The 26596-nt window shown below is 47.1% G+C and overlaps 1 protein-coding gene across 1 annotated transcript in view; it reads right to left on the reverse strand.

Annotated features, from left to right (window-relative positions):
• Positions 1–2378: 2378 nt before the first annotated feature.
• LOC136576284 (aldehyde oxidase-like) overlaps positions 2379–26596 on the reverse strand; it is a 124148-nt gene continuing 99930 nt past the window's right edge. Inside the window, exons 31-33 of the mRNA XM_066575461.1 lie at positions 20213–20401; positions 8322–8489; positions 2379–5839 (exon numbers count right to left, since the gene is read on the reverse strand). Coding sequence (XP_066431558.1) covers positions 5789–5839; positions 8322–8489; positions 20213–20401 — 408 coding nt within the window. The 3' untranslated portion in view covers positions 2379–5788. The remainder of the gene's footprint in view (positions 5840–8321; positions 8490–20212; positions 20402–26596) is intronic.

The following is a 26596-nucleotide window of genomic DNA, read 5'->3' on the forward strand; positions in this document are numbered from 1 at the left end:
TTTCATTGCCTCCATTCACTGCATATCCTGCAGCCCTGTAGCGCACGCGTAATACACGGTGAAAGCTCTGAGGCCGGATTCACACATCTGGAACGCCTTAATCTTGCCGGCCATTTCAATGACAGTGAGCGTTGGTGAATTTTTTTTTTTTTAACTTACGTGCGCAAAACCCAGTAAAATACACAACGCCCATTAGCAAAAAATACCCCATGCCAATACGCTTAAGCTCGTGTGAAGCTGCCCTGACAGTCCAAGTTCGAAGACGTGTTGTATATCCTATTTTTGTGTGCTTCTTCAAGTTGGAGCTTTAAAAAAATGAATCGCAGTTGCATGCTGTGAAGGGGCTGCGGGAAAAAAAGAACCAGGAAATGCAAGAAAATCACATTAAAAATGGTTAGTTTTTCACTCACCGATGTGAATACGGCCTTAAAGGTGTCCAAGTGTAAACTATTAATGGCCTTTCTTTAGTAGTAGATCAGAGGGGGTCCGCACCCCGAACGCCTGCCGATCAGCTGTTTTCTAGGCCGGTGCTCTTCTGTACGGCGGTGATTTCTGCAGGAAGCTGACCGCTCCATTCACTTCCCAGGCTATCTGCCGAGTCCGCCATCTTGGATTTCGGCTGCTAAATAAGTTCAACTACTTCGATCCTTCAAAATTTAGGGATCAAATTGAAGCTAAAGTTGAACCGAGATCATGGGCCGGGCTGTGTTGGTGCAACTTTTTTTTAACTTGCTCTTAGATCAAACCTTGTTGATCTCAGATCTAAACTTTCGTGCAACCGGTCCTTAAGGTAATTGTTGCTTTCGGTATCAAATAGCATGTTTGATGATGTAGTTGTGCAGCAGTCTAAGATCCAGTGTGCCAGGAATGGAATACGGTTGTAACCTTTATTAATCCTGGCAAGTGCCTACCATACCCCTGTCTGAGGGAGACTGGCATCCCTGAATCAGATATGTGTTACCGGTATGAAATCTGTACTGCCACTGGTACTTCTCCAAGTTGACCTTGTACTTCATTCTCTTCCATGTGGACATAATCAGGATCTTCTCCAACCAACTCCGTCTCCTAGTCCCATTCTGGTTGATGATATGGACCAGAATAGGATATGCTGCAATTTCCAGAAAACACCAGTGTGATTAACCCAATTGGCTATAACAGGTCAATGTGCTGTCCGTGAAATACACAGATAGGAAATAAGTCAGTGTGGATGGGCATTTAGGCCTAATGCCCACGGCTGGATTTCCGCTGCGTAAAATGCGGCAGAAATCCGCGGCGTTTCACCACAGCTATTAGGTTCTACTGACCCTAATAGCTCAGTGTACACCTGTGGAATTCCGCAGCGTGAAATTATCCACGGCATGTCCTATTTGCCGCGGGTATACTTGTAGGCAATGGAAGCTGCCCGTCACGCAATACTTTCGCTGTAGCAAAGCGGAATTATAGCGTGACTACGTGCCCCGCTCACCACCGGCCACGTCATATGACGCTGCTGGCGGGTCATGTGACACTGCGGGTGCGTCATGCAGGACTTCGCACAGCGGATCCGGAGGTAAGTTTGTGGGGGGAGGGGGGGGGGCCTTGACAGACTCCGCTGCGGTATTCCGCTTGCGGAGCCCGTCACAGCCGTGTGCATAAGGCCTTAATCTGATTCAATACATGTTACATTGCCATGGAGGGGAGTACGGAGTGTCACGTGGTTCTGTGTAGACAATGCAAACTTGTATTGTGCTGCAGATGTGCGCCAAAGTGCTCTTACACTGAGCAATTATTGTTAAGTAAGCATGCAAATCATCGTTAGTTCGTTCGACAATCGTTTGGCTTAAACACCGATAGTTCGGTCATTCACAGGTACAGCGAGCTGAATGACTGAACGTTTCTGTACAAGAAAAAAACTATTTCTCTTTGTGTTTAAAGTGACTGCTGGAGCGAACAAGCAAATTGTGACACTGCTGGAGCGAAGGATTATCGCTACGTGTAAAAACACCCATATTAGTTTATCGGAGCTGTATGGACATATCTGATAGCAGATTGTTATCTTTGGCACTTGTGAGTCTCTGTATACAGCTGATTTCTGGACTTCTGTAACAGATCATATCTACTCTTCTCTGCACCATGCATTATATCAGGTCAAGGATTCCACACGTGTTCCATAGTTATAAATGGCTACTTTATTAGTATCTGCAAACAAATGTATTTATCCATATAGATCGTCTTTAGTAATTTATCATGTGATAAGCCTTATTTACGTTGCCTGCTGATAGAAATAGGAGCCATCTTTAATGTGACAATGTCATTTTTTTAATGCATGTGGATTAGAGATGAGCGGGCATACTCGGTAAGGCGATTTACTCGAGAGAGCATCACCTTATTCGAGTAACTGCTGGCTCGTCCTTGAAGATTCGGGGGGGCCACGAGGGTGAGCGGGGGGTTGCGGAGGAGATCGGGAGGGAGAGAGAGAGATCACTCTCCTGCCTGCGCCGCCCCGCCCCTGCGGCCCCCCCGAATCTTCAGGGACGAGCCAGCAGTTACTCGAAAAAGGCAATGCTCTCTCTCTCGTAAATCGCCTTACCGAGTATGCTCGCTCATCTCTAATGTGGATATTTAATATTCATTCAGTAGTATGTAATGAATTAGGTGATTCTAAACAACAACAAAAGAAAAGTAACAAAGTGACTTTGCTATAATTTGGTGAAAAGCCACAGATATGCTATTGAAAATGTAGAAGCTGGTCAGCCTTGTTACCATCCAAATACAATGAAGAACAATAAGTCCGGCCTGGGATCTTCTTTTGAGTTTCAGGGTTCCACACAAGGAAATACAAAATCTAACCATTCCCGCCACCCATTCAATGGTTGACAGAAACATTGTACTCCTATGACGGTTTTGGAAGTAGCACTATTAACACAGCAGAAAATGTCATATTTGTGAATTTTCATTTTCATTATATACAGTAAACCCTTGAGTAGCTTTGCTCTTAAGTAACGCTGTTTTCAACTAAAGTCGATGTGTCAGGGCAGTGGCAGTCCCTCAAATAAAGTTGCATTCCTCAGATAAGGGCGCCAACCGCTCCATGACCCCGGGCACCGCTCAGTGAGCTGGCACGCAGCTGATGGTGGTCACTTCCTGCTTCTCCTGCATTAGCGTGCGCCTACTCCTCCCCCTCCCCTCTCCACAGTGCCGACTGAACATTGCTGTGTCTGCCTGCCTCCTGACACAGTGCAGCAGCTGAATGCCCAAAGTTCCGGCTGAACGCTGCCTGCCTCCTGAATCCCCACTGTACTGTAAAATGTAAGTACTGTACAGATGAGGACAGTACAGTAGAGAAACGTTTACAAATAAATACTGCAGTCCTATGTCAAAGCACAGATGACACAGTGGTACATACTGCTAATGATGTCCCTGCAGTCCTATGTCAAACCACAGATAACACAATGATACGTACTGCTATAATGATGTCCCTGCAGCCCTATGTCAAAGCACAGATAACAGTGATACGTACTGGTATAATGATGTCCCTGCAGTCCTATGTTAAAGCACAGATAACACAGTCATACATACTGCTAAAAATGCCCCTGTAGTCCTATGTCAAACCACAGATAACACAGTGATACGTACTGCTATAATGATGTCCCTGCAATGTTAATTTATTCTTGACAGTTGTGTTTTATATTCATTCAGTATTGTTATTGTTTTTGGTATTAAAGACCAGAGTTATTCACTATTAAATGGGGTTTGGTGTGTTTTTTGGAATGTCTAGAACCAATTAATTGGATTTACATTAATTCCTATGGAAATAATGTCCTCAACTAACATTGATTTCTACTAAAGTCCATTGCTTCTGGACGGATTAATGACGTTAGTTGAGGTTCTACTGTATATATATATATATACACATACAAGTAAAATGTAATATATGATATATAATATATATATTTATTAAGGTCAGACACTGATATACCTAGATATGTTGAAAAATAAAAAAACTTTATGTTGTACTTTTCACATTATGCATCAAATCTCAACACACTTCAGACTTGATCGTTGCAGTTGGGAATAGTCTTTATTTGTAAATCCATTTGTGACAAAAGTATACAGTGCTGCTATCCGTGATAGTATATTGCTGGTATAAGGATCAATCTCCGTGACAAGATAAGATGTTTCGGCTCTCATGAGCTTTGTTCGTAGTCTCACAAGGAGATGACCCACTTTCAATGTATGGGCGCAGATGGCATGAATAGAAAAGGTATAAGGCCTCATGTCCACGGGGAAAATAAGATCCGCTGCAGATTCTCCATGTAGAATCTGCAGCGGGTCCCTCCTGCCCCGCGGACATGAGCGCCGAAAATAAGAATTTAAAAGCATTTACCTATCCGGCGCGGGCGGGGAAGGTCAGCTGTTCCTCACGGCCAGATCTTTTTTTTCGGTCGGCGGATGAATTCCTCACGCCGGCGGCACGTCGCCGGCACGTCGTCGACATGCCGCGCGCATGCGCCGGGCACATCCGCCGAGCCGAAGCAAGGAAGATGCGGCCGTGAGGAAGAGGAGACCTTCCCGGTCCGCTACGGATGGTAAATACTTTAAATTCCTATTTTAGGTCTCCCGCGGATCCGGACGGCTTCCATAGGCTTCAATAGAAGCCCGCGGGAGCCGTCCCCGCGGGAGACCCGCACGAAAATGGAGCATGGTCCAGATTTTTCCATGCTCCATTTTTTTAAAAATCCCTTTTATTGACGATCCGCGGGTATTTATCTACCCGCGGGTGGTCAATGCATCCCTATGGGATGCGGATCCGCATGCGGGAGATCCGCTGCGGATCTTAAATCATATTTTGCCCGTGGACATGAGCCCTAATGGGCACTGTCATGGAGCAGATTAAATTGCATATAGCGCTGTGTACTGCATATATTATAGGGTTTTAAATAAAGACTATTCCTAATTGCAACACTGAAGTCTGTGACTTGATACATAGTTCAAGGACCAACCCCATTTGACAGGCACCCTCCAGCACATTGACACAGATTGCGGCTCAAGTTTGGAATCAACTTCTTCAGATGGCTGTATCTACAATATATTCCAGTGATCCTGTAGATATCATTCTAGTAACAACTGATCCCTATGGTAATATGGCTGTCCGGACTGGTGTACTGGTCACCAGAATTGCATTAGTCTTGTATGAATTTCACGGTACCTGCGTGCAAGTTTAATTTATGTAAAAGTATGTTCTCCCCCTGTGCAGGCTCACCTGTCGTTCCTCCCCGAACGTTCTGTGCAATCAGAGGGGGCGGAGCTAAGCAACAGTCCTCCCTGCCTATTCCTATTAATGGCTATGGACAAGGGGTGGGATGTGGGCGGAGCTAAGCGCCCACCCTCTCCCAGCCCCTTGTCCTCAGCCATCAATGGGAGGAGGCGGGGCAGACCGGTGCTTAGCTCCCGCCCTAGCACAGAACGACAGGTGAGCCTGTGATGGGAAGGGAGGGGAAATGGGCGGTGGCCTGGTGAGCTCGGCGCATTTGCGCTAGCCTTCATCTCCGATATTACCTGTTAATACCTTTTTTTGACTCGCACATGTTAGGTATTTCCAGCATCACACAGGGCAGAACCATTGAAGATATACCATAAGATTAGCATGCAATATTCTACTATATAAAAGTTATTCTAAATCACAAAAAAATCATTACAAGTTTATCTTTGAAACTATAATTTTGATAAACATAAGCAATCCCAAGAATAGATGTGGCGCTCCGATCAGGAAACAATCCCTTTGGCCAAGTACTGCACATCGTCCATGTCACACATCAATGGACCAAGGAACAAAACATGCAGGGTCATCTTTTTGGATCTAAAAATGTAGAAAAAAAATGTTATTTTGATACTTTCATCCAGTTGGGACAATATTTTGAAGAACAAAGCTCAAAAATGCCCATGAGTTAGTTAATTAGGAGCAAGAGCAATAATCAGCTTTGGTCATTAACCCTTTGCAATCCAATTTGTATCCAGGTTTTCCTAGGGGGCTTACTTTTTTTCTACCATTATACAATGGCGCTATATGCTGACTAAAGCCAGTACTGCATAAGGTGAGACGTTGGATAGGCTCCGACAGCAGAGAGGCTGCAATATACAGTAAGAGAACCCTGACGGACGTCTTCTAACATCGGAGCTGTACAACCTTAAATCATAATGTCTTCAGAGGTCAGACAGTGGATTGGAAAGGGTTAAGTTGTTTACTTTACAGAGATATTATCATTTTTACAAATGGTTTACGATGAAGCCTAAAAAGTAAAGATGGCCATGACCATAAGATGAACGTCGGTCAAACATGCTGATTTCTGCGGAATTGGCCAACCAACCAGCATTTATGAAAATGCCCTCACTCTACCCAGATGGCAGTTGTAGGGGAAAGAAGGATCAGGCATGCGGGATTTCAACATGTCTGATCCTTTATTGTCACAAGACATAAGACGCCTACAGAGTTGTTTGGCAGGAGCTTGTTCCCCGCTGTCTATTGAGAAACAAGCTGAGCATGCATGTGTATGGGGAGGTCGGAAGGAAAAGCTGTCTGCCAAACGAGTGCTTGGTTAAGTTATCTAAGGCATATAGGCACCTGTACTTCAGATGCTTAAGGAATGGCTGCTGTATATTTGCAGCAGGTGGCCCTTGTACTTAGACCCATGTCATTGCACTTTTATGGCACAGGCTGAGGCTTCTTTCCCATGAGCGCATATCGGCCGTCTGTTTTTGGATTCCAATGCAACAGATCACATGAGTGTATTTCTGAGATGTAACAACGCCCGGCCAAGCCAATATAGCGCCGGGCGTTTTTACGTCGGGCCCAAAAGATAATCCTGGAACTATCTTTTGGGCCGGGAATACGTCGGCCGCTGCATGGGCTCCTACGGGAGCCCATGGCAGCGGCCGTAGGTGGGAGAGAGTTTAGCAGCGTGGCTGCTAAACTCCCTCCCTATGTTCTCCTCCCCATGTGCAGGCTCACCTGTCGTTCCTCCCCGATTGTTCTGTGCAATTAGAGGGGGACAGTGGCGGAGCTAAGCACCGGTCCACCCCGCCTATTCCCATTAATGGCTATGGACAAGGGGCGGGATGTGGGCGGAGCTAAGTGCCCCCTCTCCCCGCCCCTTGTCCATAGCCATCAATGGGAGGAGGCGGGGCAGACCGGTGCTTAGCTCTGACCCCTAGCACAGAGCGACAGGTGAGCCTGCGATGGGAAGGGAGGGGAAATGGGTGATGGCCTGGTGAGCTCAGCACATTTGCGCCGGCCTCACCAGGCCATATGAACGGGTGCACAAACGTTTGATTTGTGCACCCGTTCACCAGATTTTCCTCCCCCAACGTAACGTATATCGGCCGGCCAATATCCGCTCATGTGAAAGAGAGGCCTTAGGCCTCATGTCCACTCAAAAAATACAATCCGCGCAGAATCTGCCGCGGATTTCCGCGGCGGATTCCGTGCAGATTCCGTGCAGATTTGCTTGAAATGGCATTTTTTTGCATGCAGATGTCCGCACACATTGCTATCAATGTGATAGCAATGTTGCCGATCCCCACGGAATCCGCGGCAAATGGAGCATGCCGCGTTTTTTCTCCCGCGCATGAAAAACGCAATTCTTTTAAAATGCCATCCGCGGGTGCAAAAATCAATTTAATGGACCCGCGGATGGCAATGATTCCCTATGGGCAAAATTCCATTTGCCCAGTGGACATGAGGCCTTAATCTGGTTTTCTGGGTGATTGGGCAGCTGAATATCAGGTGTGAGAATGTCAAAGACTGCTAATCACCTAAGAGAGAAGGCAGGCATGGTTTTTCACCAATCAGCACAGTATATAGAATAGAGGTAGTGCGTAGTGTGCTGCCTCTATTGGTCACATGACTAATCATATGATCCCTGAGATTCAGGCCCACTGATGCAACCGTCGTAGTGAAAACAGGGCTAATTTTCTATTTTTAACATTGTATGGCTAATATTAAAAAAACAAAAAACTATGTTTTAAAAATTATTAATAAGAAAGCAGCATTGGAAAAACACCATAAAAACCACCAAAATGTGAAAAAAAAAGTTACAGCTGTTACACTAACATGCACTAAAATGCCATGATGGACCCGAATACCCCGGACCTGAACTGTAAGTGCATACAACTGTTGTAATTCCCCTTGTTAACACAGGTTTTGTAGTATATTCCAAGATAATGTACTGCTCATCGAATTCTTCATGTTTATGATGTGTTTATACCTTTTTGACTATCATAGTGCAGCAGCTTCATTATATGTAGCACAGATATAAAGTAAAAATCAGATATTGAGTAGTCACCATCTCCGTGAATTTGTCTCCACATGCCATACGTATCTTCTCAGGGGTCGCAGGACTGTTCAGTTTAAAGATATTAGACAAGCCCCTCTGCTTTCGTGCAGACAAAACGGCATCCTTTATAGCAAAGTATACAGCAGATCCCAAAAACACTGCTGACTCTCCAATACCCTAGGGAAACAAAAAGTAAGATATTCATAAATAACCTCAAAATCGATTAACCTAGAGTCTGCATTGGCAATACTGAGCTTTCTCTGCATAGTCATATTTTTACCTTATACTACAACTATTTCTTTTGTTTCTTTAGTTGTTGATCTGCTCTAAAGCCCCTTTTACACAGGACAATTGTAGCAGTCCCAGTAGGATCATCATTTAGTGAATGGAGGCCGCCAATCTATGGGGGCAGAGCTGCGGGGAGGAGGGAGATAGCAGCAGCTTGAGCCAATGATGAGATGGGGGGGTGTCTTAGACTACCTAAGATTCTTTGTAGATACTCTAACTAAACTCTGCCCTAATGGGCTGAGCTAAAAAGTAGCAAGATCTCAGGAAAATACATAGCAGGTAATCACCCCATGTAGATACTCGCATAACATTTTTGATCCCCCGAATGGCCAGTCACTTTAACTAGAAAACCATCCAATTTATACCTTCCTGAATCTAAATACTGTACATAGCTCAACTTGCTTACTTCACCCATATGTTTGCTTGCAACACTTTGGCTCATTACAGGATCTAGATTTACAACATTAAAGAAAAGGGAACTTGAGTGGAATTTTAAGCATCAAACCTTGAGACCATTACATTGCTTATACCACTATTACAAGTTATGCCTTATCAACAGAATAGGACCTAACTTTCTAAATCGTGGGGGTTTCACCACTGAGACCCCGCCAAATCTGAGAAAAGAGACCCCATGTCCCCTGCCCTCTGCACTGCGGGGGTTACTGCACCCCCCGTAATAGGGGTCTGAATGGAGTTCTAGTCGCACAAGCACGCTGATGTTTTGATCCAATGATTTTCAATGGGACTGTGGAGATAGCCAGGTGAAAAATGTCCTGGTCTGAATTTGGAGGGGTCAGATCCTACAAAAGGCGTGTATCATAAATTGACTCCGCCAAAATAGTGGCTTATTGCTGAGCGCCGCTGTTCGCTATTTTGCATGTAATAGCTCAGTTACCGTCCTACGCTAGGCCAAACACTTGTATTGAGATGCTGTTTGCCTGAAAAAGAAGGCCATCTTTATTGGCAATTGACAGAAACAGCCTCAGCAGCAACCGAGTGCTCTGGACACACCATCTGCCTCTGGAGGAATTAGACAATTCTTATCTGCATAAAGCCCATCTGCAGAGCAACAGACTGCTCCCAACATGGCTGCCCTAGGCTCACTACTATGATTGCCAGACCACTCCTCTTGTGAGGCCTCCCCTATAGAGATTACTCCTAATTTGGCTTCCATACCCTCAGATCTCCTACAGCCTGTCGATCATGAAGGGACTTTCTACTTGACCCTACAGAGTTCCACCATAGCCAAAGCCCAACCACGTATGCACCTGATTAATGTACTCGCCGAGACCCAACAGCCATGGAGCAGCCGACTCTGGAAGATCTTCTAGTCTGTTCTCCAGCTCTGGCTGCTCCTGGCTCTTCCACTGGAGGAGACCTCCCTTAATTTTCTGCTGCTTTTGAGCTCCCTAATGTGTCTTTGTCTGAATGTCCTACTCTGTCTATGGCACCATCTGGAAGCCTCCCACCCCGTCCATATCAGTAGCCTGGGAGAGAAAGAAGGGCGAGATCCATGCGATGGCCAGACCTTGTGTGCCAAGCCTGCCCTCTACCTGACATACCCTCTCTCTAGATCCACCATATTTCTGGAAGAGCTGACCTAATGGACTCTGTGCCTAGATTTGACCTCAGTCTTTTGTGCTGTGCTGTCTGAGCGAACTCTGTTTTTATTTGTGTATTACATGCCTAGTAAGAGACTGTACACACAGTCATTGCTATTACCATTCTTGTTTGTATGAGTGGAGTGCTCCTTCCATTGTCACCCTTTCCTTAATTTACAGTCTTAGCTTGTCCCATCTCCTCTCCCTTCTATACTGAGACAGGCATAGATATTTTGTGCAGTTATCAGGAAGCCATGTCACCCTCTATACTTGTTTACTTTATTTCGGCTCAGCCATGGGGCTTTTTCCTTGCCATATTCTGTTTTGCTCTCCTGGGGTCGGGGAGCTGAGCTGACCAATGGGTGCTTTCGAAAAGTTACTATTACAGCCTCTTTTAAGTTGTCTTGTATTATGTGGTTCATTTTACTGGGGCTGTGTTGGAGGCACCCCTGAAGGTTGAAATGTTAGTACCTCATGGGACATATTGCCTTGTATGCCACGACATTATAGACTACTTTGTAGACTCTCCTCCTCTTCCCAGCTGTGTGGCTCACCTGGGAGGCCACTGTGGTGCCAACTTTGCTCTCATGCAAAATACAGGGTTGGTCTCAGAGCTTACCTCTTCCTCGATTTGATTTCAGTTCTCACATATTACTCACCTTTTCCTGTACCTGTGCCCTGTTCAATTTGGCAAGATTGTAATATTTCATTGGGTAGATTTATAGTTCTGCTTATTTACCTATACTTTTCTGGTGTTGGGCCTGGTGGGAGTGGGAGGGGGAAGGGAGGCTCTTTACCTACTTGGAGTCTTGCACTTCATACTCGGTGCACAGGCTAAGTTGCCTAGTGGCAATTTGCCACATGGCCACCCTCTCTGATTTTCTCTTATGACAATCTATAGCTCATCTGTTGTTGCGGTTAGCTGTTGACCCTAAAGGCGAGCTCCCTCCATGTTTTTCGGTTTTACACTGCTTCTTTCAGTTAGTTGATATCCACACCAGTATCAGCTTCGACAGTATCAAGCCATCGTGTTCTTGGGTGTCCAGGTCTTCAGTTTTTTTAAACTCCTCTGCGCTTCCTTAAAATTTTCTCTTTTCTCCTCTGTTCTTCTCTTTTCCTAACCTCTTTCCACCTTATCCCTTATTATTCCTTTCTCCCCACCCTTCCACATGGCCCCTTTGAAGTGTTGCTCACTTAATGTGAGGGTACTGAACATCCCACAAGAACATAACCATGTTTTGTAGCAACTACATAAACTCAGAGTTCACATTGTCTCTTTGCAGGAAACTAATTTCCAGACTGGTCACATTCCTACCATTTATGACAGATCTTATGTGTCCATGTTTCATAGCACGAATCCAGATTCCAAATCAAAAGTAACTTCTATAGACCTTAATAAAGCACTGCAGCATGAGGTACTGGACACCCGTATTGACCCAGATGTTTGTTCTTCTTGAATTCAAGATTTGGAATTCCCTGTTCACTCTGACTAACTGGAATTTCCCCAACCAAGATTCTGTAAGAGTGTATAGTCGGCTCTTGAGAAAACTAGCTGAGGTAATGGAAGGGGTCGTTGTTGCTGGGGCAATTTCAACTTTCCTCTTGACCATTCCTACCTTTTGACTGCCCTATCCCTAGACATAGTTTCCCTAATGAGCAATTACGCGTGCTAAAAATTCACGTGTCAGCTCCAACTTGTTGACATGTGGTGAATCTTATGCCTGTGGGCCAAAAACTATTCTTACTTTTCCCTGCCCTACAGCTGTTTCGATTTTTCCATCATGCTCTATCTTGGGGCCCCTCTTCTGAGTTTGGGTCCGCTCTGAGGTCACACCATGCGCCTATCTTTCTTTCTCCAGAACTTTTTGATTTTCTGGCTAAGTCATGGACTCAGCACCTTAAGGATAACTTATTGAAGAACTCAGTCTGTTTCACAAAGGTACAGAATTGTATCACAGAGTTCCTTGCTGCTCACTCCTCGGATCCTACTCCTCTCCCTGTGCAGTGGAAGACTTTCAACTGTGTAGTGCAAGGACTCCTGATTAAGCATGGGATGAGACTCAAGAGGGAAAATGCCTTTAAGGTTATCTCCCACCCTAACACTATTCAGTCTCTTGAAACTACCCACAAGGCCAGTGGTTCCTCCTCTATCTTTAAGGAACTTCTTAAAGGAGATGTCTCGAGGCAGGAGTGGATTTTTTTTTTTGCCCAGTCCCCCTAATTAAGCATACATTACTAAGCCCCCCTGTAAATGACTTTTCTAGCTGGTTTGTACTTACCGTTCCAGCGTTTCAGCAACTTATAAAAATTTTCCCAAGATGGCCGCCGGCTCTTTTCCCGTCGCTTGCTGTAGCCCGACGTGCGCGCTCCCGAGACGCTACCAGCTGTGTCTCCCTGACAACCAGACGCCCCGCAGCCGCCGACCGGACCCCTGGAGTGAACACGGCCGACCAGTCACCCACCGCCAGGCAGCAGGTAACCGGCACAGCCCCCCCATCACAGCGGCAGCCCCCCCATCACAGCGGCAGCCCCTCCCATCGCAGCGACAGCCCCCCATCACAGCGACAGCCCCCCCGGCACAGCGACGGCCCCCCCATCGCAGCGACAGCCCCCCCATCACAGCGGCAGCCCCCCCATCGCAGCGACAGCCCCCCCATCGCAGCGACAGCCCCCCCATCGCAGCGGCAGCCCCACTGGCGCAGCGGCAGCCCCCCATCACAGCGGCAGCCCCCCCCCGCCCCGGCGCAGCCCGCCTCCGGCGCAGCGGCAGCCCCCCCGGCCCATCACTTACCAGGACGGCGGGACAGCTGGACGGCAGGACAGCTGAGCGGCTTCTCGGGACAGCTGGGCGGCTCTGCACCTTCCTCTAACAGAGGATGGTACAGAATGGCCGCTCCAGCGCGCTCCCGAGCAGTGACAGCTCGTCTGCGCATGCGCAGAAGAGCTGTAGCGGGGAGCACACTGAAGCGGCTCGTGCTGAAAGGAGAAGAACGGACTGCGCAAGCGCGTCTAAAAAAGCAAGCTGCCAGCGAATTTAGACGGAACCATGGAGACGAGGACGCTAGCAACGGAGCAGGTAAGTGAATAACTTCTGTATGGCTCATATTTAATGCACGATGTATATTACAAAGTGCATTAATATGGCCATACAGAAGTGTATAACCCCACTTGATTTCGCGAGACAACCCCTTTAATGTTAGGGAAGAACTGTGTTGCTTTCTGGAGTAAAAATATTTGTGATACCGGAATCAGACCAAAAGATATCTCTATGAACATTCCAACAAGGGCAGTCAGGCTTTAGCTCAATACTTCCATTCTAAGATAAACCAGATGTTTATTGCCCACATCAAAACACGCAACAGGTAAGACGAATATGATCCTTGGAAGAAACTGTACAATGTTATGTTCCCAGCTGCTATATGTCTAAAATTCAGTCCTACATTGCTGATATGGCTCTTCCTACAATTCTTGATGCCATCCGAACCTCCTTTGAAGAGGACTTCTCAGGGGAGGAGATTGGCAAAGTCATTAAAAATACCCCATTGGAGAGGTCACTCAGACCTAATGGGTTAATTCCCCATTTCTTTAAACTTTTCTGAGAGACTGTCCTCGCAAAAGCATTTAATGAGCTGTCATCAACTTGCCACTTCAGCCGCCAAATCACTTATGGCTCTTGCAATGGTTATTCTGAAACTGGGTAAATATCCCACCTCTTGTGCTGATTTTCACCATATATCTCTAATAAATGTCGATGTTACATTTTTTGACAAGGTTCTGGCCAATAGGTCCTGCACTACCTTCATTAACCCCTTAATGACGTGGCCCCTTTTTCTTTTTCCATTTTCATTTTTTCCTCCCCCGGTTCAAAAAAATCGTAACTCCTTTATTTATCCATTGACGTCGCTGTATGAGGGCTTGTTTTTTACGGGATGAGTTGTATTTTTCAATGGTGCTATTTAACGTACCATATAATGTACTGAAAGACTTTAAAAAAATTCTAAGTGGAGTAAAATGAAAAAAAAACCACAACATTTCGCCATCTTTCAGTGCGTCTTGTTTCTACGGCGCACAAATGGCAACAAAAGCGACATGATAACTTTATTCTATGGGTCGGTACGATTACTACGATACCAAACTTGTATAGGTTTTTTTTTACTGTACTACTCATTTTTTTTTTTTTCAAAGACATTTAATTTTTTTCAATTATTTTCTGCGGTCATTTTGTGCGCGCAATAACTTTTTTATTTTTCCGTCGACGTAGTTGAGCGAGGGCTCATTTTTTGTGTGATGTCCTGTAGTTTCTGATAGCACCAATTTGGAATACATACAACTTTTTGATTGTTTTTTATTGCAGTTTTTCTGGGAGACAGGGTAACTCAAAAAATGCATTTCTGGCGTTCTTTATTTTTTTTTGGGACGACGTTCACCGTGCGGGAAAAATAATGCACTACTTTGATAGATCGGACTTTTATGGACACGGCGATATGAAATACATATTTTTATTTTATGATTTAGATTTTTTTTTAAAATAGATATGGCAAAAGGGGGATGATTTAAATGTTTATAACTTTTTTTTTTACAATTAAAAAACTTTATTGATTTTTTTAAAACTTTACTTTAAAGTTCCCTTGGGGGACTACAACCAGCGATGCTTTGATTGCTCCTGCAGTATGACGTAATGCTATAGCATTACGTCATACTGCCATTTAACAGGCAGTCTATCAAGCCACCCCACGGGGATGGCTTGATAGGCAGTCTGGTAAGGCAGCCCTGGGGCCTTTCAGAAGGCCCCCGGCTGCCATGACACTTGCACGGCTCCCCTGATCTCACCGCGTGGGGGCCGTGCGGGACCCCCGAACATTGTTCGGGGGATTTAAATGCCGTTGTCAGAACTGACAGCAGCATTTAAATGGTTAATAGCCGCGATCGGCCGAACAGCCGATAGCGGCTATTGCCCGTGGGTGTCAGCTGTAACAAACAGCTGACGCCCGCACTGTATAAAGAGAGGTTGCCCCGCAACCTCTCTTCATACATACCCCGGTGCTCCATGACGTACCTATACGTCATGGAGAGGGAAGGGGTTAATACACAATGATCAAGTTGGCCTTATTAGGGGTAAGGAAAAGATAGATAACACCAACAAGACTCTCCTGATTGACTGCATTACAAAACATGCAGCTCCCTCTTTGTCTTTTATCAGTAGACGCTGAGAAGGCTTTTGACTATATGCATTGCTGTTTTCTGAGGGCATCTTTGGAACAAAATGGTCTGGGGCCTAAATTCCCTGGAAAAATTCTCCCTAGTTTCTTCCTTTCTTCTTTGGTTTCGGTTTCTGAGATATAATAAGACAATACGTAACTGTGTTTGAAAACTTCTATGTTGCCTAATGTAGGCATAGTGATCTTGAGACACCGGTTCAAACCAATAGCATCCTTTCTGATCCTTCTCCTATTCAGAATGGTACACGGCAGGGATGCCCGTTGTCGCTCTTGCTGTACATGATAGTTATGGAACACCTAGTAATTGCTCTGTAGAATAACCCGAGTGTACACAGTATCCAAGTGTGGTCCAAGCATTGTAAAGCAGTCTTGTATGCAATTGGCTTCCTGATGTATGTATCCCAATCTAGAATATTGTTCCCTTCCATTTTGCAAGAATTTGCTAGATATGGACACCTGAGAAATTTCAAGGTTAACCTTACAAAATCCAAGGCTCTGAATGTAATTCTCCCTGCCATGGAAATTGACTATTTTAAAGGGACCACTTTCCCTTTAAGTGTCGTACCTCCTCTCCAACATACTTGAGTGTTCAGATTACATTTGACTCCTCCTAATTATACACTTTGAATTACCTCCCTGTCTTGGAAAAAAAATCATTACATCTTTGATGGCATATGATCAGAAACACTTGGCAGTGTTAATGTCTTTAAAATTAACATTACCCCTTGACTTCTCTATGTTTTTCAGGCTCTCCCTATTAGGCCCCAGGCTGGATTTTTTTGAAGATTGCAGAGGGTCTTTTCCAAGTTTGTATGGGAAGGAGGAAAGACAGTTGCCTTAGTTTCCGAAATATGGCACATCCTAAAATCTCCAGGGGAGCGGAACTTCCCAATCCTCAATTGTATTACTGCCACCCTTCTGCCCCGTAGGTTTGACTGGCGCTTTCATAAGAAAACAAAGCAAAGGGTTGCCTTGGAGTCCAAGCTGACTTTGCGTTATGTTCATATATTACCTTGGATGTCCGTGGAATACAGGCCGAGTGATCTACTTAACACTATCTTTTTGTTTTGGTCTGGGATATGTTGGTGGGTAGGGGAGTATTATCTGAACAGAATGCTCCCATAAGGTCACTCTTCCACAATGTTAGGGATCACTAGTGTGGACCCACTAAGTCAACTTACCAGTTTTGGAATAGAACCAATCCAGACGAGGTTAGCACTGACTCTTGGCGATCAATGGCTCAGCTACCAGGCGATGAGAAACAGACCGATGAGGAGCAATCTAGATCTAAAACCTTGCCCTTCACTAGTCAGGGAGATGAGGGGCAACCCTGCCTTGAAGCAGGGTAAGCGCCCTGATAAAAATGTCCCCACAGTCTTCCTCTCAGCCGTGACTAATCCTGATGGGACACTGAACACACCATTGTATACAGCAAAAACACAGAACAGGGAATAGTGCAGGGACAGGAAGGCAAAAGGAGAAGCAAACTTGGACAAGGCTGAGGAACAGGCAACAAAATAAAAGATAGGAGGCATACAAAAACTGGAGAGCAGCAAACAAATAAACACTGATAAAGTACAGGTTAAGCACAGATAAGAAAACAGAGACGAGACCTATGCTGGCTGTCAGAGGCATACACACAACAACACTGAGGCAAAGAGGGAAGGTTTCCAGCTCAGCTAAATAGGAAGGTAATTACCATTGCCCTACAGCTGAGCGAGGAGTGCTGAAGCAGGTAACCATTGAAGTAATGGAGAGAAGTATGCAGCAGTTCAAGTTACAGGAAAAGCAGGATGACGCCCGTGCCTGCCAGAAACAACAGGAGACAGACAAGTCTGAGCTGCAGACCTAATACACAATACTGCTTTTCCCCTAGGCCTGTCTGGGAGCACTTTTCTAGGTTGGAAGGCTATAGATGATGTTAGGATGGATGTATCAAGAGGTTTGTGGTGCCTCCATTCCAACTCTCCACACCTTACAAACAGCTCTCCTTGACACTTCCTTGGCTTGAACATCACTAATTTTTGCTCTTTATATAGTCCTCTTCTCGTACCTCTCGCTTCTTGACGATGCTCATGGAATTGGAGGTGCTTTTTAGAAGTAATCAGCCCTTACTCACACCTTGTTGAGCTCACACCTGTTGGCTGCTGCTACCTCAGGAAAACCCCCTTTTGTCAGCTCATGGGAGAGGGAGATGCCAGTGCCTGTCACAAAGATGGAGTGGGAAAAATCCCTTCTTCTGTCCCATAAATTACCTTTGGCTTGCATGGTGCAGGAAAAGAATTACAACTTACTAACCTGGTGGTACCAGTGTCCTTCTCTTCTGCACAAGATCTAGCCAATGATCTCTGATACTTATTAGAGATTTGACTCTGCTCAAGGAACGATGCTACATGCTTGGTGGGAATATCCCTGAATCAAACCATTTTGGGACACCATATTCCAGGACACAGCATGGTTACCAACCATGATATTACAATCTCCCAAAAAATTGCTTTGCTGTCCATCATCCCAGCATCCCTGCCACTAATTAAGAAGAGCCTATTATGCCATTTCTAGACTGTGGCTCAAGCTGTGATTCCAAGACACTGTAAAAGCACACAACTACCAGGTAAAATGTGTGTATAAAAATAAATCATATCATGAGTATGGAGGAAATAATAGCAGAAGATTACGATGATCCTAGTATACAAATGCTTCAATGGCTGTCCTAGACAATGCCCCAGGAATTCTTAGCATCGCAAAAACCTTGTTGGTAGATCTTCCTTTGTCCTTGGCATGGTTCCATTGGTTGAATCATCCTATTTTTACCTACCACTCATTGAAGTTCCAGTCCATTGCCTGCACCTCTCCTCCCACTCTCCACCCCCTCTCCACCCCCTTTTATTTTCCTTCTTTTCTTCTTCCTGTCTGCCTAGCCACTCCTCCCTACCTACCTAGTTTCTTCCTTTCTTCTCTGGTTTCGGTTTCTTAGATACAATTACGTATTGTTTTATTATGTTTGAAAATTTCTATGTTGCCTAATGGCATTTACACATTTTTTTCTTGGTTTTCTAATACAACTACGCCGTCCTGAGACGGATTGTTGTTTAATGTTGTGTATTGTATGTATCGAACTTTTCTTCTGTTATATACTGAAAATCAATAAAATGATTAAACATTATAAAAAATAGCCCTATACGGGACAATAAAAAATTGGTACAAAACAATTTTAGTAGCCTAAGAAAAAGAATTTTGGCTGTTAACCCTTTCCAATCCAATTTGTATGCTGGTTTTCCTAGGGGGCTTACTCTTTTTCTGCCATTATACAACAGCGCTATATGCTGGCTAAAGCCAGTACTGCATGAGGTGACACGTTTGATAGGCTCCCACAGCAGAGAGGCTGGCAATATACAGTAAGAGAACCCCGACGGACGTCTTCCAACATCGGAGCTGTACAGCCTTAAATCATAATGTCTTTAGACGTCAGACAGTGGATTGGAAAGGGTTAAACCACCACATACATAAAATCAGAAAAAATTTGTCTGGTCATTTTAGGACTGAAAAATTCTGGTTCTTAAGGGATTACGTAATGAGCTAAAAAATTGCATGTAGACATGTGTGAATAAATCAGGTTCACTTTGCTATCGTTTTGGAGTGTTGCCACTTTCTTTTAAATTGATTTTTTGGAGATATATCCAAAGGGCATGTATCCACTATTAAATGGTTTTTCACATTACTTAACTCATTAAGGACCAAACACAGTAAGTTTATGACGCTTGGTCCTGGACTTTAATCCGAGACGATAGTAAAAATACGGCATGGGATTAAAACCCCTGCTTCTGCAATCAATCAGAAGGAAGTTGGGTTGTAAGCTGTTAGACACAGCTGAGAACCCGAAGGAGAAGGCAGGAGCAGTTTTTAACCCCTTCTGCCTTCTCCTTTCCCTAGTACACAGCGTTCAATGAGCAGTATGTACTAAGAAGTGGAAGTGGAACTTCCACTATGTGAGTTGGCGGTCACGTGACCCCCCCGGATCCCCTGTCACAGCAGAGCTGCAGGATCATAGCAGAACCTGATTAGCTCTGCCAGTGACTATTGTCACTACAGGGGGATGTTTTCCCCTGTAAGTGGGGCTCCTATGGCTGCTCCAGCTACAGTGGAAAAGTGTGTAATTAAAAAAAAACATGTGAAAATATTAATTGCATAAATAAGTCAAAGAACATTACAGAATAAAATAAAAATATATACATAAAAAAGGAAAGAACCCAAAGCTGACTCCAACCAAAACTGTCATCATATGCGCCCTGTAATCCAAAACCATACATATTATATATCAAAAAATCCGCAAAAAATGGGGAACCCGTTCCCATAGTTTATTTTAGCCTAAATTTACTAATTTTAAAAAAATAACTAAATGTAAAGAAAACATTTTTCAGCTTTTTACCCCCTCCCCCCCAATAAAACTACAAAACGGAAAGAGTTATTAAAAATTGCCCTAGATGTCACGGGAAAAAAACGCAGCAAAAATAATTTTGGTAGCTGAAGGAAAAAAAATAGGACAGTTAAAACCACCACATGGGTAAAATCCCTAAAAAGTGTCTGGTCCTTAAGGTACAAAACAACCTGGTCCTTAATGGGTTAAAAAAACACTCCACAGTGACTCTGTACATCCTGGTTGCTACTGACCAGGACATGTGAAAGCTGCAGCCAAGGTCAGTAATGAGAAAACCCCTTTAAGGTCTTCAGAGCTGCTTGTGCTTTCCCCTACGCTTATTAAATAAATAGAATGAATTGTTTCAATGCCTCTCACCTTGGAAGAGTAAATAGCATAGGGGTTTTGTGAAGAAGGAAGCAGTGATACATTGAACTCTTTTGGAATATCATAAACAGATGGGATCTTGTATTCTCCTGGTCCCTTTGTTAGCAATTCCCCCTCTGGAGAGTATTTCAGCTCTTCTGTTGTATAAAGCCCAATTCCTTGAACAAATGCACCTTCAATCTGAGAACAGATACAGAGAGAAATATATGCACTGTAATACATCTTACCAGTTCCTACCTAAGGCCGCCTGCAGATGGGCAGAAATTCCGCGGCGGGATTCCCGCCGCTGGAAGCCTGCATAGGATTGCGTTAACAAACACAATCCTATGCAGACGGCCGCGGTTTGGCCGTGCGAAATCTCGCGCGGCAAACAAACCGTGGCATGCTCTATTTCTGTGTGGGGCTCGCACAGAAACGTCACTCCCTGGCCGCCGGCTCTAGTTTGCGCATGCACCGGCTGCCCGGCAAGCTGGCACATCAAACAGCCGGAGCCACAGGCGCGGGTGAGTACGCACCGCTCTCTGCAGGAGCTCCGGTCGCGTCCCGCGGCGAGAATCCTTGCAGCCGGATCTGACCCGCCCATCTGCAGGCGGCCTATGTCATGTTGTCTGTAAAACTTACTTGTATAGTGTATATGATTGGTTACACAGTATACACTACCGGTAGAGATGAGCGAACACCAAAATGTTCGGGTGTTCGTTATTCGTAACGAACTTCCCGTGATGCTCGAGGGTTCGTTTCGAACAACGAACCCCATTGAAGTCAATGGGCGACCAGAACATTTTTGTATTTCGCCGATGCTCGCTAAGGTTTTCATGTGTGAAAATCTGGGCAATTCAGGAAAGTGATGGGAATGACACAGTGACGGATAGGGCAGGCGAGGGGCTACATGTTGGGCTGCATCCTAAGTTCACAGGTCCCACTATTAAGCCACAATAGCGGCAAGAGTGGGCCCCCCCCCCTCCCAACAACTTTTACTTCTGAAAAGCGCTCATTAGCATGGCATACCTTTGCTAAGCACCACACTACCTCCAACAAAGCACAATCACTGCCTGCATGACACTCCACTGCCACTTCTCCTGAGTTACATGCTGCCCAACCGCACCCCCTCCCCCCCACAGCGCACACCAAACTGTCCCTGCGCAGCCTTCAGCTGCCCTCATGCCACACCACCCTCATGTCTATTTATAAGTGCGTCTGCCACGACGAGGGACCGCAGGCACACACTGCACAGGGTTGGCACGGCTAGGTAGCGACCCTCTTTAATAGGGGCGGGGCGATAGCCCACAATGCTGTACAGAAGCAATGAGAAATACAATCCTGTGCCACCGCCATCAGGAGCTGCACACGTGGGCATAGCAATGGGGAACCTATGTGCCACACACTATTCATTCTGTCAAGGTGTCTGCATGCCCCAGTCAGACTGGTTATATGCACCTTAACAGTAACCGCGTTGGTGGTAATGTGGTGGTGACTGCGGACCTAGTACCACGGTTGTATTTTGTTGGTTTTCGGAATGTGGCCAGGATTAAGTGGGCCGTGGCGGGGGGATGGTGGGGGGGCTCTCTTGTAGTGTCGGTAAAGGTGAAATTCTTGGACTGCCGCCAGACGAACCAATGCAAAGGCATTTGCCAACAATGTTTTCCCTGTTGGAGGAGGAGGGGGATGTTTTTGAGGCACTACGTGTCCTCTCCACGTGTCCGTGGTTATATGCACCTTAACAGTAACCGCGTTGGTGGTAATGTGGTGGTGACTGCGGACCTAGTACCACGGTTGTATTTTGTTGGTTTTCGGAATGTGGCCAGGATTAAGTGGGCCGTGGCGGGGGGATGGTGGGGGGGCTCTCTTGTAGTGTCGGTAAAGGTGAAATTCTTGGACTGCCGCCAGACGAACCAATGCAAAGGCATTTGCCAACAATGTTTTCCCTGTTGGAGGAGGAGGGGGATGTTTTTGAGGCACTACGTGTCCTCTCCACGTGTCCGTGGTTATATGCACCTTAACAGTAACCGCGTTGGTGGTAATGTGGTGGTGACTGCGGACCTAGTACCACGGTTGTATTTTGTTGGTTTTCGGAATGTGGCCAGGATTAAGTGGGCCGTGGCGGGGGGATGGTGGGGGGGCTCTCTTGTAGTGTCGGTAAAGGTGAAATTCTTGGACTGCCGCCAGACGAACCAATGCAAAGGCATTTGCCAACAATGTTTTCCCTGTTGGAGGAGGAGGGGGATGTTTTTGAGGCACTACGTGTCCTCTCCACGTGTCCGTTCCATGTAAGCAATAGTAGCACTCAAGACAGGCCCCAGTAACAATTCTGAAGCAGCAGTATAGCGGGAGCGCAGTCTTCGTTCCATGTAAGCAATAGTAGCACTCAAGACAGGCCCCAGTAACAATTCTGAAGCAGCAGTATAGCGGGAGCGCAGTCTTCGTTCCATGTAAGCAATAGTAGCACTCAAGACAGGCCCCAGTAACAATTCTGAAGCAGCAGTATAGCGGGAGTGCAGTCTTCGTTCCATGTAAGCAATAGTAGCACTCAAGACAGGCCCCAGTAACAATTCTGAAGCAGCAGTATAGCGGGAGCGCAGTCTTCGTTCCATTTCAGTAGCCTTAGTATAGCCAAGGCACAAGTGACATTTATGTAGCTAAACTGTAGGCCAACCCCACACACCTTTCTGTACCATGAGTGCAGGCGAAGAACATAGAAATTACTATGATTACACTGTAGGTGAGGGCCCCAAAAAATTGGTGTACCAACAGTACTAATGTACCTCAGTAAAAATTGGCCATGCCCAACCAAGATGGCAGGTGAATCGCTTTGGTTAATGTGGCTTAAGTGGTAACTAGGCCTGGAGGCAGCCCAGTGTAACGAAAAATTGGTTCAAGTTAAAGTTCCAACGCTTTTAAGCTAATTGAAACTTATAAAAATTGTTCTGAAAAATTATTTGAGTGAGCCTTGTGGCCCTAAGAAAAATTGCCCGTTCAGCGTGATTACGTGAGGTTTCAGGAGGAGGAGCAGGAGGAGGAGGAGGAGGAATATTAGACACAGATTGATGAAGCACAAATGTCCCCGTTTTGGATGGTGAGAGAGAACGTAGCTTCCATCCGCGGGTGCAGCCTACGTATTGCTTACGTATCGCTGCTGTCCGCTGGTGGAGAACAGAAGTCTGGCGAAATCCAGCCTTTGTTCATCTTGATGAGTGTTAGCCTGTCGGCACTGTCGGTTGACAAGCGGCTACGCTTATCGGTGATGATTCCCCCAGCCGCACTAAACACCCTCTCCGACAACACGCTAGCCGCAGGACAAGCAAGCACCTCAAGGGCATACAGGGCTAGTTCAGGCCACGTGTCCAGCTTCGACACCCAGTAGTTGTAGGGGGCAGAGGCGTCACCAAGGATGGTCGTGCGATCCGCTACGTACTCCCTCACCATCCTTTTGCAGTGCTCCCGCCGACTCAGCCGTGACTGGGGAGCGGTGACACAGTCTTGGTGGGGAGCCATAAAGCTGGCCAGGCCCTTAAAGACTGTTGCACTGCCTGGGATGTACATGCTGCTCGATCTACGCACATCCCCTGCAACATGGCCCTCGGAACTGCGCCTTCTGCCACTAGCGCTGTCGGCTGGGAATTTTACCATCAGCTTGTCCGCAAGGGTCCTGTGGTATAGCAACACTCTCGAACCCCTTTCCTCTTCGGGAATCAGAGTGGGCAGGTTCTCCTTATACCGTGGATCGAGCAGTGTGTACACCCAGTAATCCGTCGTGGCCAGAATGCGTGCAACGCGAGGGTCACGAGAAAGGCATCCTAACATGAAGTCAGCCATGTGTGCCAGGGTACCTGTACGCAACACATGGCTGTCTTCACTAGGAAGATCACTTTCAGGATCCTCCTCCTCCTCCTCCTCCTCCTCAGGCCATACACGCTGAAAGGATGACAGGCAATCAGCCGGTGTACCGTCAGCAGCGGGCCAAGCTGTCTCTTCCCCCTCCTCCTCATCCTCCTCATGCTCCTCCTCCTCCTCCTGTACGCGCTGAGAAATAGACAGGAGGGTGCCCTGACTATCCAGCGGCATACTGTCTTCCCCCGCCCCCGTTTCCGAGCGCAAAGCAGCTGCCTTTATGGTTTGCAGGGAATTTCTCAAGATGCATAGCAGAGGAATGGTGACGCTAATGATTGTAGCATCGCCGCTCACCACCTGGGTAGACTCCTCAAAATTACCAAGGACATGGCAGATGTCTGCCAACCAGGCCCACTCTTCTGAAAGGAATTGAGGAGGCTGACTCCCACTGCGCCGCCCATGTTGGAGTTGGTATTCGACTATAGCTCTCCGTTGTTCATAGAGCCTGGCCAACATGTGGAGCGTAGAGTTCCACCGTGTGGGCACGTCGCACAGCAGTCGGTGCACTGGCAGCTTAAAGTGATGTTGCAGGGTGCGCAGGGTGGCAGCGTCCGTGTGGGACTTGCGGAAATGTGCGCAGAGCCGGCGCGCCTTTACGAGCAGGTCTGACAAGCGTGGGTAGCTTTTCAGAAACCGCTGAACCACCAAATTAAAGACGTGGGCCAGGCATGGCACGTGCGTGAGGCTGCCAAGCTGCAGAGCCGCCACCAGGTTACGGCCGTTGTCACACACGACCATGCCCGGTTGGAGGCTCAGCGGCGCAAGCCAGCGGTCGGTCTGCTGTGTCAGACCCTGCAGCAGTTCGTGGGCCGTGTGCCTCTTATCGCCTAAGCTGAGTAGTTTCAGCACGGCCTGCTGACGCTTGCCCACCGCTGTGATGCCACACCGCGCGACACCGACTGCTGGCGACATGCTGCTGCTAACACATCTTGATTGTGAGACAGAGGAGGAGGAGGAGGAGGAGGGTGCTTTAGTGGAGGAAGCATACACCTCCGCAGATACCAGCACCGAGCTGGGGCCCGCAATTCTGGGGGTGGGTAGGACGTGAGCGGTCCCAGGCTCTGACTCTGTCCCAGCCTCCACTAAATTCACCCAATGTGCCGTCAGGGAGATGTAGTGGCCCTGCCCGCCTGTGCTTGTCCACGTGTCCGTAGTTAAGTGGACCGTGGCAGTAACCGCGTTGGTGAGGGCGCGCACAATGTTGCGGGAGACGTGGTCGTGCAGGGCTGGGACGGCACATCGGGAAAAGTAGTGGCGACTGGGAACTGAGTAGCGCGGGGCCGCCGCCTCCATGATACTTTTGAAGGACTCGGTTTCCACAACCCTATACGGCAGCATCTCAAGGCTGATGAATTTTGCGATGCGGACGGTTAACGTTTGAGCGTGCGGGTGCGTGGCGGCGTACTTGCGCTTGCGCTCGAACACTTGCGCAAGCGACGGCTGAACGGTGCGCTGAACTACACTGCTGGATGGGGCCGAGGACAGCGGAGATGAGGGTGTGGGTGCAGGCCATGAGGCGGTAGTGCCTGTGTCCTGAGAGGGGGGTTGCATCTCAGTGGCAGGTTGGGGCACAGGGGGAGAGGCAGGGGTGCAAACCGGAGACGGTGAACGGCCTTTGTCCCACCTTGCGGGGTGCTTGGCCATCATATGTCTGCGCATGGTGGTGGTGGTGAGGCTGTTGGTGTTGGCTCCCCGGCTGAGCTTTGCGCGACAAAGGTTGCACACCACTGTTCGTCGGTCGTCAGGCGTCTCTGTGAAAAACTGCCAGACCTTAGAGCACCTCGGCCTACGCAGGGTGGCATGGCGCGAGGGGGCGCTTTGGGAAACACTTGGTGGATTATTCGGTCTGGCCCTGCCTCTACCCCTGGCCACCGCACTGCCTCTTGCAACCTGCCCTGCTGATGCCCTTGACTCCCCCTCTGAAGACCTGTCCTCCTGAGTAAGCGTTGCACACCAGGTGGGGTCAGTCACCTCATCGTCCTGCTGCTCTTCCTCCGAATCCTCTGTGCGCTGCTCCCTGGGACTTACTGCCCTTACTACTACCTCACTGCAAGACAACTGTGTCTGATCGTCATCGTCCTCCTCACCCACAGAAAGTTGTTGAGACAGTTGGCGGAAGTCCCCAGCCTCTTCCCCCGGACCCCGGGAACTTTCGAATGGTTGGGCATCAGTGACGATAAACTCCTCTGGTGGGAGAGGAACCGCTGCTGCCCAATCTAAGCAGGGGCCCGAGAACAGTTCCTGGGAGTGTTCCCGCTCCTGAGCAGGTGTCATTGTAGTGGACTGAGGAGGCTGGGAGGAAGGAGGAGCAGCAGACAGAGGATTCGGATTGGCAGCAGTGGACGGCGCAGAACTGCGGGTAGACGATAGGTTGCTCGAAGCACTTTCTGCCATCCAGGACAGGACCTGCTCACACTGCTCATTTTCTAATAACCGTCTCCCGCGTGGACCCATTAATTGGGCGATGAATGTGGGGACGCCAGAAAC

Source organism: Eleutherodactylus coqui, chromosome 8, assembly GCF_035609145.1.
Source record: "Eleutherodactylus coqui strain aEleCoq1 chromosome 8, aEleCoq1.hap1, whole genome shotgun sequence".
In the NCBI taxonomy this organism is placed as follows: domain Eukaryota; kingdom Metazoa; phylum Chordata; class Amphibia; order Anura; family Eleutherodactylidae; genus Eleutherodactylus; species Eleutherodactylus coqui.